General features: G+C 64.1%; 2 protein-coding genes across 8 annotated transcripts in view; one reads left to right on the top strand and one right to left on the bottom strand.

Annotated features, from left to right (window-relative positions):
- Positions 1 to 9,814, top strand: part of TNXB (tenascin XB) — a 58,992-nt gene extending 49,178 nt beyond the window's left edge. For 4 of the 6 annotated variants that reach the window (XM_062185893.1, XM_062185897.1, XM_062185892.1 and 1 more), the window contains 18 exons: positions 1,458 to 1,781; positions 2,158 to 2,508; positions 3,010 to 3,297; positions 3,594 to 3,872; positions 4,716 to 5,003; positions 5,895 to 6,233; positions 6,524 to 6,850; positions 7,081 to 7,203; positions 7,327 to 7,470; positions 7,639 to 7,758; positions 7,856 to 7,999; positions 8,099 to 8,229; positions 8,353 to 8,485; positions 8,576 to 8,727; positions 8,820 to 8,916; positions 9,013 to 9,174; positions 9,249 to 9,412; positions 9,712 to 9,814. In XM_062185893.1, coding sequence (XP_062041877.1) covers positions 1,458 to 1,781; positions 2,158 to 2,508; positions 3,010 to 3,297; positions 3,594 to 3,872; positions 4,716 to 5,003; positions 5,895 to 6,233; positions 6,524 to 6,850; positions 7,081 to 7,203; positions 7,327 to 7,470; positions 7,639 to 7,758; positions 7,856 to 7,999; positions 8,099 to 8,229; positions 8,353 to 8,485; positions 8,576 to 8,727; positions 8,820 to 8,916; positions 9,013 to 9,174; positions 9,249 to 9,412; positions 9,712 to 9,813 — 3,668 coding nt within the window. In that variant the 3' untranslated portion in view covers position 9,814. The remainder of the gene's footprint in view (positions 1 to 1,457; positions 1,782 to 2,157; positions 2,509 to 3,009; positions 3,298 to 3,593; positions 3,873 to 4,715; positions 5,004 to 5,894; positions 6,234 to 6,523; positions 6,851 to 7,080; positions 7,204 to 7,326; positions 7,471 to 7,638; positions 7,759 to 7,855; positions 8,000 to 8,098; positions 8,230 to 8,352; positions 8,486 to 8,575; positions 8,728 to 8,819; positions 8,917 to 9,012; positions 9,175 to 9,248; positions 9,413 to 9,711) is intronic. The other 2 variants (XM_062185894.1, XM_062185896.1) reach the window with 2 other exon arrangements.
- A 166-nt stretch (positions 9,815 to 9,980) lies between these two features.
- Positions 9,981 to 12,345, bottom strand: LOC133755805 (steroid 21-hydroxylase). Of its 2 annotated transcripts, XM_062185899.1 has the most exons (10): positions 12,144 to 12,345; positions 11,968 to 12,057; positions 11,700 to 11,854; positions 11,512 to 11,611; positions 11,334 to 11,437; positions 11,160 to 11,246; positions 10,874 to 11,074; positions 10,551 to 10,729; positions 10,371 to 10,474; positions 9,981 to 10,278 (listed from the first exon to the last, which is right to left on the bottom strand). In XM_062185899.1, exons 1-10 carry the CDS (start codon positions 12,343 to 12,345, stop codon positions 10,013 to 10,015), a joined length of 1,488 nt encoding a protein of 495 aa, XP_062041883.1. In that variant the 3' UTR covers positions 9,981 to 10,012. The 2 variants fall into 2 exon arrangements, with proteins under 2 accessions (XP_062041883.1, XP_062041884.1); XM_062185900.1 differs by lacking the exon at positions 11,968 to 12,057.
- Between the last annotated feature and the right edge of the window lie 1,488 nt (positions 12,346 to 13,833).

The raw sequence follows: 13,833 nt of genomic DNA, 5'->3' as shown, positions 1-13,833 counted from the left end.
GCTTCATGAAATCATCGGTACTCTCAACATCATGGCCACTTCTGCAAGGCAGGGTTCTGTGGTTTTTGTTAGAAGGCAGAAGCACCCTGGCAGCTCTGCTCCGGGACCTGCATGTAAGCAAGACGCTCTCGTTGCAACCCCTGCTCCTCATGCCACACTCTTGGATTTTTCATGTGGTAAAGCATGGGTGATAACATTTACCACTTCTAAGTGTATAGCGAGTGGCTGTGTGCCGGGGGTACTGACGAACATGGGGTTGGGGGGGAGCTGGAAGGCAGAGGTAGCCTGCACTTTCTGTGAGCATTCCGAAGCCCCCTCCTACATCATCATCCTTGTCCACAGCTCCTGGTCTTTCCAAATTGAAATTTTATAACAATTAATCAATAACTCGTTTTCCCTCCGCCTCGCCCCCTGGCAGCCACTGTTCTTAAGTTCTCGACATCCAGTGGAAGGCAGTACTGGTTCTTCCTGTGTCTCACTTCCGGCAGTCTATGGAGGGGCTGGCATCTGTCAGCAGTGCCGTCCTCCCCGAGGCTGGGTGACCGTCCCTCCGACACATGCACCAGGCTCCGCTTTTCCGTTTAATCGTTAGTGGTCACTTGGGTGGCTGGTAGCTTCCGGCTGCCCCGTGCTTGTGTACAAACCACAGACTGCATTTGCATGGGGAAGCTCCGCCCACAGTGGATGTGGAGCTGTTGACGTGACCTCACTGAGGTCAGGGTTGCAGGCAAGGATCCTGTGCTGATGTTGCCATCCCAGTGGGGGAAGTTCTTGACCTACTGGGACTCATGGCGGTGGGCAGACAGCCTGTGAGACGGCAGATGCAGCCACGGAGATGAACTTGTGACAGCAAAGCTGGGGACCAGGCAAGGACAGAGGATGGATGTTCCAACCAGCCTGCTCAATGGCGCCCAAGGGAGAGCTGAGGTCGAGGTTGGGCAGAGTTAGCTTGGGGACGGCTTTAGAAAGAAGCTGATGTGTCAGACCAGTGTCCCCCAGTGCAAGCGTGGGAGGCAGGAAACAACGTGGCCCCTGAGGGGGTCTCCAGTGTGAGCAGAGGCCCCATCAGAGGTGCCTGCACAGAGCTCAGCCCTGCCCTGGGAGCTGTGGGGAGAGCAGGAGGGAGGGAGCCTGCAGGGAGAGGCCACGGGGCTGCAGGGCTGGGAGGGAGGCCCAGGACTGGGAAAGAGAGTGGGACCCACTCTGAGTGGGGCGGCTGGGGAGGGGGCAGGTGCAGACACTGCCTGCCTTGGGGACTGAGGCAGGAGCTGGAAGCCGGGAGCCCTCACGTGGGTGCTGGATATGGCCAGCGCAGGGCAGTCAGGATGAGGGCCCAGGAGGGTGACAGGGAAGGGGCGGAGGGAGGTGTGTGGGAGTGTGGGGCTGTGGCATTCTGCCCGGCTCGCTGTCCCATGATGCACCAGTCTGCTGAGAGCCTGACTTGTCTCCATGTCCAGCTCCAGAGGCTGAAGCTGTGACCGTTCAGGCTCCTCCCACCACCACCCCCGAGCACCCCACCAAGCCGCGCCTGGGGCAGCTGGCCGTGACAGACGCCACCCCTGACTCCCTGAGCCTGTCCTGGACGGTCCCCGAGGGCCACTTTGACCACTTCCTGGTGCAGTACAAGAACGGGGACGGGCAGCCCAAGGCGGTGCGGGTGCCGGGGCACGAGGACGCCGTCACCATCTCGGGCCTGGAGCCGGACCACAAGTACAAGATGAACCTGTATGGCTTCCACGGGGGCCAGCGTGTGGGGCCCGTGTCTGCCGTCGGGGTGACGGGTGAGTGGATGCTGGGAGCCCCAGGTGGGCCACAGGGAGGCTTGACCTTTTGCTATTTGCTGATGGCTGAGCTGGGGCCTGGGTGGTGACCACGGCCCTGCTGTGGCTGCGGCCCTGGCCCCTTTGTGCCTTCCTGTGTGGTTCAGCTCTGCCCTCTCCTGGGCAGGGAGGGGCTGTGCTGCCCCAGATTCCCCACAACTGACCATGGACTTGGGCGTGTCTGTTAGCTGTCAGCCAGCTGGACCCCAGCCCCAAAGACAGGCTGCTCAGAAGTGACCTCAGACCCCAGTCGTGGCCATGGCTCCCCCTCCTTGTCCCCAAGACTCCAGGACATGTCCCAGGAGCCCTGCCTCACCTCCCTGTCTCCCCTTCTCAGCTGCAGAGGAAGAGACCCCCGCCCCCACAGAGGTGGACGAGACCCCCAGCCCCACAGAGCCCAGCACGGAGGCCCCAGAGCCCCCCGAGGAGCCCCTCCTGGGGGAGCTGACGGTGACAGCATCATCCCCGGACTCGCTGGGCCTCTCCTGGACCGTCCCCCAGGGCCACTTCGACTCCTTCAGCATCCAGTACAAGGACAGGGACGGGCGGCCGCAGGTGGTGCGAGTCGGGGGCGAGGAGAGCGAGGTGACCGTGTGGGGCCTGGAGCCGGGGCGCAAGTACAAGATGCACCTGTATGGGCTGCATGAGGGCCGGCGCGTGGGCCCCGTGTCCACCGTGGGCATGACCGGTGAGTGAGGGGCCAAATCCGACCCCTGGTTCCTCCTGTTGCTCACTGCCTGGGCTCAGCCTGACAGCGGCTCTCGAATTCCTCTCTTTTCTCTAATGCTGTTAAGGATCCTGTCTCATGCTTTCACTGACTGTGCATGAAGGGGTATTCCGCTGGAACCCTGCTCTGACCCTGGTCTTGCTCAGTTGCTCCTTCCTTATGTTCTCTGCCTCCCTTCTGGAAGATTTTGGGAACTCAGCAGATTCAGGAGGGCACAGCTCCCTGGGGCAGAGTCTGCCTCTAAAAGTCCTGCCCGGTGTCACAGGTTTTTCCTAAACTCTCTGTGCCTCGATCCCTACAAGATCGGTGCTAGTCATAAGGGCACCTGCTTCTCTCCCCAGAACGTGGCCGGCTGCAGCACTTTTGCAAAGGCTGCTGGGAAATGTTGGGTGCACAGCCTGGGGAAGGCACTCCCTCTGGTGGCAGGTTCCAGACCGGTCCGCCTCCTCTGCTGTGTTCCAGCCCCCTTGCCCACAGAGCCTCCCTTGGAGCCCCGCCTGGGGGAGCTGTCAGTGGGAACAGTGAGCTCGGATGCCGTGCGCCTCTCCTGGACGGTGGCCCAGGGTCCCTTCGACTCCTTCCTGGTCCAATACAAGGATGCACAGGGACAGCCCCAGTCAGTGCCAGCGAGCAGAGACCTCCGTGAGGTCACTATCTCAGGGCTGGAGCCGGCCCGCAAGTACAAGTTCCTTCTATTTGGACTCCAAGATGGGAAACGCCATGGCCCAATGTCTGTGGATGCAAAAACTCGTGAGTGAGGGCTGGAGGCTACCCTTTGCCCCCTGGTGGCGTCAGTTGGAATTGCATGTTCCTGGGTCGCAGACTCCCACATTGGTTTATCGGAGTCCAGTGAAATCCAGCCCTGAGCACTCCTTTCCCCCTCATTCTCATCCTGCTCCCTTCCGCTCTCTTCATCCCAGGGGGCACTTGCTTTCTTGCCCGGCTCCTCTTTTTCCTTGCCCCAGCCCCCTCTCGGCTCCCAGAGCCACAGCCTCCATGGCGGTCATGGTCTCTGTCACCCTCCACGCCCCTCCCTCTCTTTTCAGCCGCAGACACGAAGCCCTCTCCCCGCCTGGGGGAGCTGACCGTGACGGACACAACTGCTGACTCTGTGCACCTCTCCTGGACGGTCCCCGAGGGTGAATTCGACTCCTTTGTGGTCCAGCACAAGGACAGAGCTGGCCAGCTGCAGGTGGTGCCCGTGGCTGCAGACCAGCGCGAACTCACCGTCCACAGCCTGGAGCCCAGTAGGAAGTACAGGTTCCTGCTCTACGGCCTGGTGGGCAGGAAGCGACTGGGCCCCCTCTCTGCCGACGGCACCACGGGTGAGCGGGGAGCTGCCCCCATGGCCGCCCCACAAAATGGCTCCTGCCTTCAGCCCTATGACAACAACCATACCAGCAAAAGCACAGGGCAGGCCCAGGGGCACATCTCGTGTGCTCCCTGAGGTCACGGGCAGCAAAGGGCACACCCGTCCCTGCCTCACTCCCCGAGCTACCCCTCCCCGGCCCACAGGGGGCAAACACCACCCGATGGCACTCAGCAAGGGTGCCCATCCGCCTCTGAGGCAAGAGATGGAAAATAAGGGAAGGCTTGGCTGCAGGAAGACTCTGGAAAAATCCACGGTCATTGTCGTGCCCATGACTCAGCCCCCTGGAGGAAGGGGTGGGGTGGGTCACTGACCCTCACCCGCTCCCAAGACCATGAGTCACCTTGGCTAGAGGACAAAGCAGCTGGCCAGTGGGAGCCCGTAATTGTTCCCCAAAGCCCCACTGTGGGGACCGGATCCCCCACTTTTGCATGTACCCAACCTGGGCCGGGCCCTTCAGTTACTTGCCCCTGGCTTCTCTCCAACCTTGCCCTGGGGCAGCAGGTGGAGGGGATGGCCTGTGATGATGGCCCAGGGAGTAGGGTTGCTGTCATGGCCGGCACTGGGAGCCCGTGAGCTGCCAGCCCAGCTCTGTTTGTGGTGTCTCTGGGTCGGGGCAGTGCAGGCCCCCTCTCCACCCTCAGGGGCGGGAGGGAGTTGGGCAGTGGCCTCCAGAGAAGAGACAAGGCTCTCACACCCAGGGGTAGTCCTGCCTGTCTGTCTGTGCCACCCAGGGCCCTTCCCAGCCCCTGGCAGCTGGCTCGGCGCCCACCTGAGAGCACCCCTGCCCTCCCCGCAGCACCCCTGGAGGAGGAGCCGCAGCCCCCACCCCGCCTGGGCGAGCTGGCAGTGACAGACGAGAGCGTGGACTCCCTGCGCCTGGCGTGGACGGTGACCCAGGGCCACTTTGATGCCTTCGTGATCCAGTACAGGGACGCAGACAGGCAGCCGCAGGCAGTGCCCGTGGCTGCAGACCAGCGGGAGGCCACCATAGAGGGCCTGGCGCCAGGCAGGAGATACAAGTTCCTCCTCTACGGGCTCCTCCGAGGGAAGCGCCTGGGCCCCATCTCCGCCCTGGGAGTGACAGGTGAGGCAAGCAGGCTGAAGATGAGGACTGGCAGGAGCGGCCAGCGGGGGCCAGGAGGAGGAGCTCACGGCCACGTCAGCCCTGGTTGATCCCGGACTCGGCTGGGCGAGGCCCCGTGGCCTCCTGGCCTTGGCTCTCTGCCCCATCACCGCCCACTGCTCAGCGTCTTAGCGCCTCCTCCCCACCCTGCGGGGGTCCTTGCCCAAATCAGGGCAAATCTGCTCCTGTGGGTGATTCAGGGGTGCTCTCTCAAGCGGAAAATCACTGGGACGGGCAGTGGGCGGGGACGCAGAGGCTGGAGAAATGGCTGCATTTATTCGCTAGACTGCCAACAGCCCCCCAGGGCAGCCTGGCCAGAGCCCAGGACTGGGATGGTGCCGCCGCGTGGCCAGCCTGCCACACTCACCAGCCAGTGCCCCCTCACCTCGGAGCCAGGGCCCTGAGCTCAGTGGCTGCTGAAGCCATCAGCACAAGTGTCCCAGGGTGGGAGACAGGTGCAAGTGTCCAGGGTGGGCTGGGAGTGGGGGACCCTGGGGTCAGAGAAGGGAAAACAAGCCTGACCTAGATGTCACCCAGGAGCCCATGGAGGAGTAAGAGGCCAAGTAGCCTCTGGAGCAGGAGACAGGCCACAGTGTTGGGGCTCAGAGAGGCCCCAGGGGAGCAGGGGGAGTCAGTGCCAAAGCAGGATTGTGCTTGATTCTCGAGGAGGAAGCTACTGGAAGATCCTGGCTCCCTCCTCTCCACCTGACTGCCAAGAGGCCCTGGGCATCCCTGCCCCAGCCTTGGGCCAGCCCTAGGACCCCCGGTTTCCCTCTTTGGGGAGCAAAATGAGACGGGGAAGGCCCCGTGACACCCCCAGCTCAGCTCCTCCCCTGGGCTTCTCCCACGCAGCCTCCGAGGAGGACACACCAGCCCCCGACGAGGACACACCGACCCCCGAGACCCCTGAGACCCCTGAGCACCGTGAAGAGCTCCGCCTGGGGGAGCTGGCAGTGACTGATACAGCCCCCGACTCCCTGCGCCTCTCGTGGACTGTGGCCCAGGGCCCCTTCGACTCCTTCGTGGTCCAGTATCAGGATGCAGAGGGGCAGCCCCAGGCCTTGCTGGTGGACAGCGACCAGAACGAGGTCGTCATCACAGCCCTGGAGCCCAGCACCACCTACAAGTTCTTCCTCTACGGGCTCCATGAAGGGATGCGCCTGGGACCCCTCTCAGTGGAAGGCACCACAGGTACGCGAGGCCTGGCCTGGCCTCTTGTCTGCAGTCGGGAAGGGGGCCTGGGGGTGCCCAGAAGTGGTGATCATAGGAGGAGCATGAGGAGGGCGTGAGGAGGAGGAGGAAGGGGGACGGCGTGTGGCAGCCCTGGCTGTGCTCCCGCCTGAGGCCGCCATCGTCAGCCTGTGCTTGCAAGTTAGCTCCGCCTTATAGATGGGGAAGGAGGGCCAGGGCAGGGTGACAGTCGGATGGGCGAGACCTGCCCCTCAGTCTGCAAACCCTTCCCTCCCACCCTCTCCATGCAGGGCCAGCTCCTGCTGGTCAGACCCCGGGGCCCCGTCTGTCCCAATTGTCAGTGACCGATGTGACCACCAGTTCACTGCGGCTCAACTGGGAGGCCCCGCTCGGGGCCTTTGACTCCTTCCTGCTCCGCTTCGGGGTCCCCTCGCCGAGCACCCTGGAGCCGCACCTGCGACCTCTGCTGCAGCGGGAGCTGATGGTGCCCGGCACGCGGCGCTCGGCCGTGCTCCGGGACCTGCGGCCCGGCACCCTGTACAGCCTGACGCTGTACGGGCTGCGGGGGCCGTACAAGGCCGACAGCATCCAGGGCACCGCCCGCACCCTCAGCCCAGGTGAGGACGGCCCCAAGCTAGGCGCAGCGCCCCACAGTGGGGGCCTTTGTACTCTGCACCGCCTAGCGCCTCAGCCAGAGTAGGGGAGGGGGCGGGGCTTGGAGGAATCTACAGGTGACTTCCTTTCCCAGGGCCTAGAGGAAAGGGGCTGGGAGAGACTGGAGGGGTGTTGGCGCTGGACGGCAGCCCCGCCCCTGTTCCTCACCCTCATGCCTTGTCCCCCTCCCCAGTTCTGGAGAGCCCCCGTGACCTCCAGTTCACTGACATCAGAGAGACCTCAGCCAAGGTCACCTGGTTGCCCCCGCCCTCCAGGGTGGACAGCATCAAAGTTTCCTACCAGCTGGCGGACGGAGGTGACCCCCTTTTTTTGCCTCTCTCCTTGTTTGCTGTCGGTTCCCCTGCCCCCCGCGCTCTGCCCATCCTCCTGCTGCTCTGGGCTTCCCTGGGCAGCTTCCCAGCCCCCACTGTGTTTACAGGGGAGCCACTGAGCGTGCAGGTGGACGGCCGGGCCGAGACCCATCAACTCCAGGGGCTGGCGCCAGGCACTCGCTACGAGGTGACCGTGGTATCCGTCCGCGGCTTCGAGGAGAGTGAGCCTCTCACAGGCTTCCTCACCACGGGTGAGATGGACTGGGGCCTGGGGCAGGAGGCAGGGGGCCGAGAAAACGAGGGTGAACCGGGAGGCAGACAGGGAGGCTCCCTCTGCAGACCAGAGGCCTGGCGGGGCTGGGGAAGGCCAGGGGTCAGGAGAGCAGCAGGGACCCCCCTGAGCCCCTACCCTCTTCCAGCTCCCGACGGCCCCACTCAGCTGCGTGCCCTGAACTTAACCGACGGATCTGCCCTGCTGCACTGGAAGCCCCCACAGGCCCCAGTGGACAAATACAACGTCCGGGTCACGGCACCTGGGGGTGAGCAGGGTGGAGGCTCTGTCGAGGACTTGTTCTGTGGGCGGGGTGGGAGGGAGAGGCACGGAGGGGGCGGGGCTGATGCCCACTCCCCTTGCAGCCCCGCCCCTCCAGGCTTCAGCCCCAGGCAGCGCTGTGGACTACCCGCTGCAGGACCTCGAACTGCACACCAACTACACGGCCACCGTACGCGGCCAGCGGGGCCGCAACTTCACCTCCCCGGCTAGCATTTCCTTCACCACAGGTGTGGCCCGGGGGGGCAGCGCAGGACGGGGGAGGAGAGGTTTGAGGGGGCCAGGAAGGGCCTCAGAATCCAGCCTGTCTCGCCACTGTCCCTCACCAGGATTGAAGGCCCCCCAAGACCTGGAGGCCAAGGAGGTGACCCCGCGCACGGCCTTGCTCACTTGGACTGAACCCCAAGTCCCACCCACAGGCTACCTGCTCAGCTTGGACACCCCTGGAGAACAGACCCAGGTGCCTCCGCCCCCACCCAGTGGCCAACTCCGCACCCTGAGCTAATTCCAGAGGTGCTGCTCTGGCTCCCCTGGGAGGGTCTCCACCTCCCGGGCCCCAACCCACCCCTTATCTGTGCCACAGGAGATCCTGCTCCCGGGAGGGGTCACCTCGCACCAGCTCCTCGGCCTGTTCCCTTCCACCCTGTACAACGTGCGGCTCCACGCCATGTGGGGCCAGAGCCTGACGCCGCCCTTGTCCACCTCCTTCACTACCGGTACCGGGGCTGAGGCCCGAGCTCAGGGCTGGGTGGGCGGCAGGGCTCTTGGGTGTGGCTAGCGGACGAGCCCCCATGCTCCCTCCCCAGGCGGGCTTCGGATCCCCTTCCCCAGAGACTGCATCGAAGAGATGCAGAACGGCGTCGGCTCCTCAGGGACCACCACCATCTTCCTCAACGGCAACCGCGAGCGGCCCCTGGACGTGTTCTGCGACATGGAGACTGATGGCGGAGGCTGGCTGGTGGGTGGCGGCCGCGGGCTCCCCGGTCCGTGCAGGGCGGTGGCTGCAGCTGCGCAGCCAGAGGCTCACAGCGCCCCCTACCTGCTTCCCAGGTGTTCCAGCGCCGGATGGACGGACAGACGGACTTCTGGAGGGACTGGGAAGACTACGCCCACGGTTTTGGGAACATCTCTGGGGAGTTCTGGCTGGGTCAGTGCCTCACAGGGTTGCGGGACTGGGGGGGGGGGGGGTCCTGTGGACCCCAGGACCCTGACAAGGACACAAACCTCCCACCCCGGCCCCCAGGCAACGAGGCCCTGCACAGCCTGACGCAGGCGGGCGACTACTCCATGCGCGTGGACCTGCGGGCGGGGGATGAGGCCGTGTACGCGCAGTACGACTCCTTCCGCGTGGACTCGGCTGCCGAGTACTACCGCCTCCACCTGGAGGGCTACCGGGGCACTGCAGGTAAGGGCGGGCTGGGGCCGCGCGGGCGGGCCGACAGGCGAGGCCCTCACCGCACCTTCCCTCGGCCTGCGCAGGCGACTCCATGAGCTACCACAGCGGCAGCGTCTTTTCCGCCCGGGATCGAGACCCCAACAACTTGCTCATCTCCTGCGCTGTCTCCTACCGCGGGGCCTGGTGGTACCGGAACTGCCACTACGCCAACCTCAACGGACTCTACGGGAGCATCGTGGACCACCAGGTGAGGGGCTGGGGTGGATGGGGGGCCGCCGAGCGGCCTTGAGCCCTGTGATGTGACCGCACAGGCCTGCGCCCCAGCGTCGCCTGGGAATGGGTTAATAATGCCGCCCCAGCCAGGTTCCCGCGAGCAGAGGGTTTATTGGATGGGCAGGGCCCGCTCAGGACCCAGCCTCAGTCCTTTGCGGAGGGGGTTACAGGGGAGGAGAGGGGAGGAGGGGTCGGCTGCTTTCCTACGGGGCGGGCTCGGGCAGCGGCGACGCCCAGCTTTGACCCCCGCCCCCCGGGACCACCCTCTTCCAGGGAGTGAGCTGGTACCACTGGAAGGGCTTCGAGTTCTCGGTGCCCTTCACGGAAATGAAGCTGAGACCAAGAAGCTACCGGTCGCCAGCAGAGGGCGGCTGAGCCGCGGCCCGCCTCTCGCACCCGGTGTGACGGCCGAGCACTGAGGGGTCGCGCGCGAGAGAGGAGGAGCCGGGGCCGCCCGGAAAAACCTTCTCTGCCCGCGATCTCACAGCACCATGTTTACAGGGGGGAGGGGAGGGTTTGTACAGGAGCAATAAAGGAGAAACTGAGGCACGCGGCTGGCACTGGTCCTACCCCATCACTGGCCCTGGCCCAGGCTCGCGGCACCGGGGCCACGGGGCTGCAGCTGCACCTGGAAAGGCTGCATCAGGAGGTTGACGCCGCTGCAGGGCAGGGGCTCCAGAGAGGGCAGGGCGCCCGCGGGCGGCAGCAGCGTGAAGGCCCGGAGCAGCCGCGCCAGCACCACGAAGAGCTCCAGGCGCGCCAGCGTTTCTCCCAGGCACAAGCGCGCCCCGCAGCCGAAAGCCAGCAGCCTGGGGCTCTTGCCTGGCTCCAGGAAGCGGTCTGCGGGGCAATGGACAGAAAGGGCAGGGGTTGGGTGTGCAGCAGCCGTGGGGCCCGCCTCCGAGCCCAGGCACCCGGCCGCCCTTGCATACCCGGCGAGAACTCGTGGGGCTGCTCCCAGACAGTCTCGTCGAGCTGCGCGCCCTGGAGGTTGGGGATGACAACCGTGCCCTCAGGGATGTCGTAGCCCGAGATGCTGCAGGAGGGCGGAGTCAGAGGCTGGCCGGGACGAGCTGGGCGTTCCTCACCCGGCCCTGAGCCTCAAGGGTCACCTGCTGGGCCGTGTAGTGCGGTGCGGCAAGGCCAAGGGCACCACGGGCCTCAGGCGCAGCACCTCGGCGATGGTGGCGTTGAGCAAGGGCAGCCGCGCCCGTTCCTTGTAGGAGACCCGGGAGCCCGTGGCGTCGGGGCCCAGCTCGAGGTCCAGCTCCTCCTGCAGCCGCCGTTGAATCTGGGAATGGGGCAAGGCTGGAGTACAGCGGCCAGGCCCTGCCCCAGCCACCCCCAGCCCCAGCCCGGCCTCTGTGCCAACTGCAGGAAGGCGGCCCTGGCCGGGCTTCCAGGAAGGAGCCTTTGGCCTGGCCCCAGGGTGCACCTCAGGGTGGTGAAGCAAGAACGCCACAGCCCAGGAGAGGGTGATGGCCGTGGTCTCGGTGCCGCCAATGAAAAGGTCCACCACGGCCATGTGCACGTGACCTTCGGCGAGCTGCCCGGAGCCCTGCCCCTCTCTCTGCCGGCCCACCCCGTGGAGCATGTAGTCCACCATGTCCCTGCACCGGCCGGCCACCAGGCTCTCCTGTGGGGGCAGGGGAAAGAGGTATGGGGGGACGCCCCGGAAGCAGGCGACGCCGGAGCCCCGGCCCTGCCCCAGCAGCGCCCACCTTGTGCCGTCTCAGCTGCCGCGCCACGATGCGGTCCCTGTGCTCTAAGACCTGCTTCAGCCTCCACACGCCTGGGTTGGGGAAGAACTGGGGCGGGGCCACCGAGCGTGCGGCTGCCGGGGGCGGGGCCCCTCCCTCCAGCCCCTCCCCTCCTCCCAGGGCCCACCTCCTCACCCTGAGAAAGGGAACCATGTCCAACATTTGGACGGACCAGTGGCCCCAGGCCTTCAGCAAGTCCTGGACGTTGTTGTAAACGGTCCACACCAAGGTGTCCTCCTGAGAGGGAATGAGGGGACCCTTTCAGGTCGGGCCCGGGGGGGAGGGGAGAGGCCGAGGGGCGGAGCCCGAGGGGTGACCTTGTCTCCGAAGGTGAGGGAGCAGATGATGCTACAGGTGAGGAAAGAGAATTCTTCCTGGATGGCCACGGGGGCTCCGGCCTGGGCTCTCAGGCGCTGTGGAGGAGCAGGTGCTAAGCAGGCTGGGGGGCGGGGCGCCGCGGGGGGAGGGCTGGGCCTGCGGCGCCCTGGAGCCCCGCCTCACCTCGCAGAACTCTTGGGCTAGCCGCTCCACCAGCGGCTCCATGGAGTCGTGGATGCCCAGCAGCAGGGCCGAGCGCGCCAGTTTCTTATGGGCTTTCCAGAGCAGGGAGTAGTCCCCTAGCGACAGGTCCGGGTAGTGCTCACATATCAGCTTGTCTGTGGGCGGATGTGGGGGCGGCCAGTGGGAAGTGCCCAAGGCAGCCAAAGGCCTGACCACCTGCCGCCCCCAGCCCCTTATTCTGCCCCCAAGAAACGCATGCAGCCCTTACAGCTCGGCGAAGGGGGTCTGCCGGCAAAGTCCACCCACTTTTTGATCATGGCTTCCTCAATGGTCCTCTTACTGTTCAACACCACCACATCTGGGGGAGAGCCAGAGCGGGTGTTAGCAGCGAGAGGACTCTGCTGGCCCTCCCAGGGCGGGCCTGGGGAGGGAAGGGGCTCTCACCTTGCAGCCCGAAGCGGAGCCTATAGATTGGCCCGAATTTCTGAGCTAGGCCAAGTAGATAGATGGGGAGGTTGGGTTGCAGCAGGTGCAGGAAACCTGGGACAAGAGGTGGGAGGTGGAGGCTCCTGAGCTTCCACTGGCCCCACAGCAGGCGGGCAGCAGCTAGCAGGGTCAGCAGCAGCAGCAACCCAAGGAGCAGCATGGCTGGGAAGCCACGGAGAGGCCGTGGCACAGCCACTTATAACTCTTGGGCCCTGGCCATTCCTCCTCTTGCATGGGCTTCACCCCTTGCCTCCAGTCCCTTGTCACTGTCCCGCCCACAGAGTGGCAATTTCCTGGAATGGTGCCAGTTTCATTGGCCTTGGACAGTCCCCATTTCAAAGCATGGACCATCCATCAAGAAGAAAAGAAGGGAAAGGCAACCCTGACCTTTCTTCTGCCACCAACATTAGCTTTCCAGCTCCATGTTGGCCATGGGGGCCAGCGCGTCCACCTGCCAGCCTGGGTCGCCTCCCTCTCCCACAGCACCTTGAAATTGCTCGCGCGAGGCTCGGCGGTCCCTGTCGAACATGCCCTCCTGGAGTGCCCGAAGAGCACACAAGATGGAAGTGATTTGTGTGGGGTTTTCATTTGCTTGCTTTTTACTTGAGGGGCAGAGAGAAAAAGAGCCCTTCTGCTGATTTGCTCTGCAAATGCCACAACAGCTGGGGCTGGTGGGGCGGAGCCTGCATCCGAGAACATAGTACAGGTTTCCTAGCTGAGCCGTCACCTGCTGCCTCTCAGAGTCTGCATTAGCAGGGAGCTGTGATCATGAAGTGCAGCCAGGGGTCAAACCCCGGCACTCCAATACGGCTCACGAGTGGGGGTCAACCACTAGACCAAATGCCTGCCTGTTTGCTTTGTTGCATTTTCTTAAACTTATGGATTGGCCTGGCTTGCCTGTCATTCCAGGGGAAATATGAAAAGCGCCCTTTTTCATTCTCCAAAGTGTCCCAAAAACAAAGCATTACATGGTGCCCCATTTTGGGGCACTGGCCACCCAGCACAATACTGTTCTAAGTGCTTTGCCTGTATTCACTCAACCCTTCCAAGCTGCGCTGTGTATGCAACACTAGTACTGTCCCTATTTAGTGGATGGGGACAATGAGGTGAGGGGCGAGTGACTGGCCCAAGAGCACAGCTAGAAAGGGGCAGAGCTAGGATTCGGTTCTCCCGATCTGGCTGCAGAATCTGAACCTTTAATCACCAGAAACACCTTTCTTTGCTTACAAGGAAGAGACCACCCTGAGCTGGCTTAAGATGCAAACAGGGCCATCTCACAGAACCAAAGAACAGGAAAGAAGGTGGGCAGGGGTGGGGAAAGTCGGGGTTAGGGAACAGAAGAAGCCCAGAGATGGGTATGTTCCCACCCTCGCTCCTCTCTCAGCAGTGAAGTTTCTGGGTCCCAGGGGCAGGTGGAATGGAACAGACTGCCTTCAGAGCCAGGGTCCACAGGTGGCCAGTCCAGCCTGGGATAGGTGGCTCCCTGGCACAACTGTACGTCCCCATCAATTCCAAAGCCAGCAGGAAGGGGCTAATAGCCACAATTGGATGGGGATCGAACCCTGTGCCGGTAGCCATAGGGGTGAGGTCCCACTGGACCAACTGCCTGTCAGCGCCCTCAGGGGAAAGGAGGAGTGGAGGGGCTTGG

The sequence above is a fragment of the Lepus europaeus genome, chromosome 3 (assembly GCF_033115175.1).
Source record: "Lepus europaeus isolate LE1 chromosome 3, mLepTim1.pri, whole genome shotgun sequence".
In the NCBI taxonomy this organism is placed as follows: Eukaryota; Metazoa; Chordata; class Mammalia; order Lagomorpha; family Leporidae; genus Lepus; species Lepus europaeus.
Note: the sequence above shows the minus strand (reverse complement) of the source record. Positions and strands in the feature narration are given on the sequence as shown.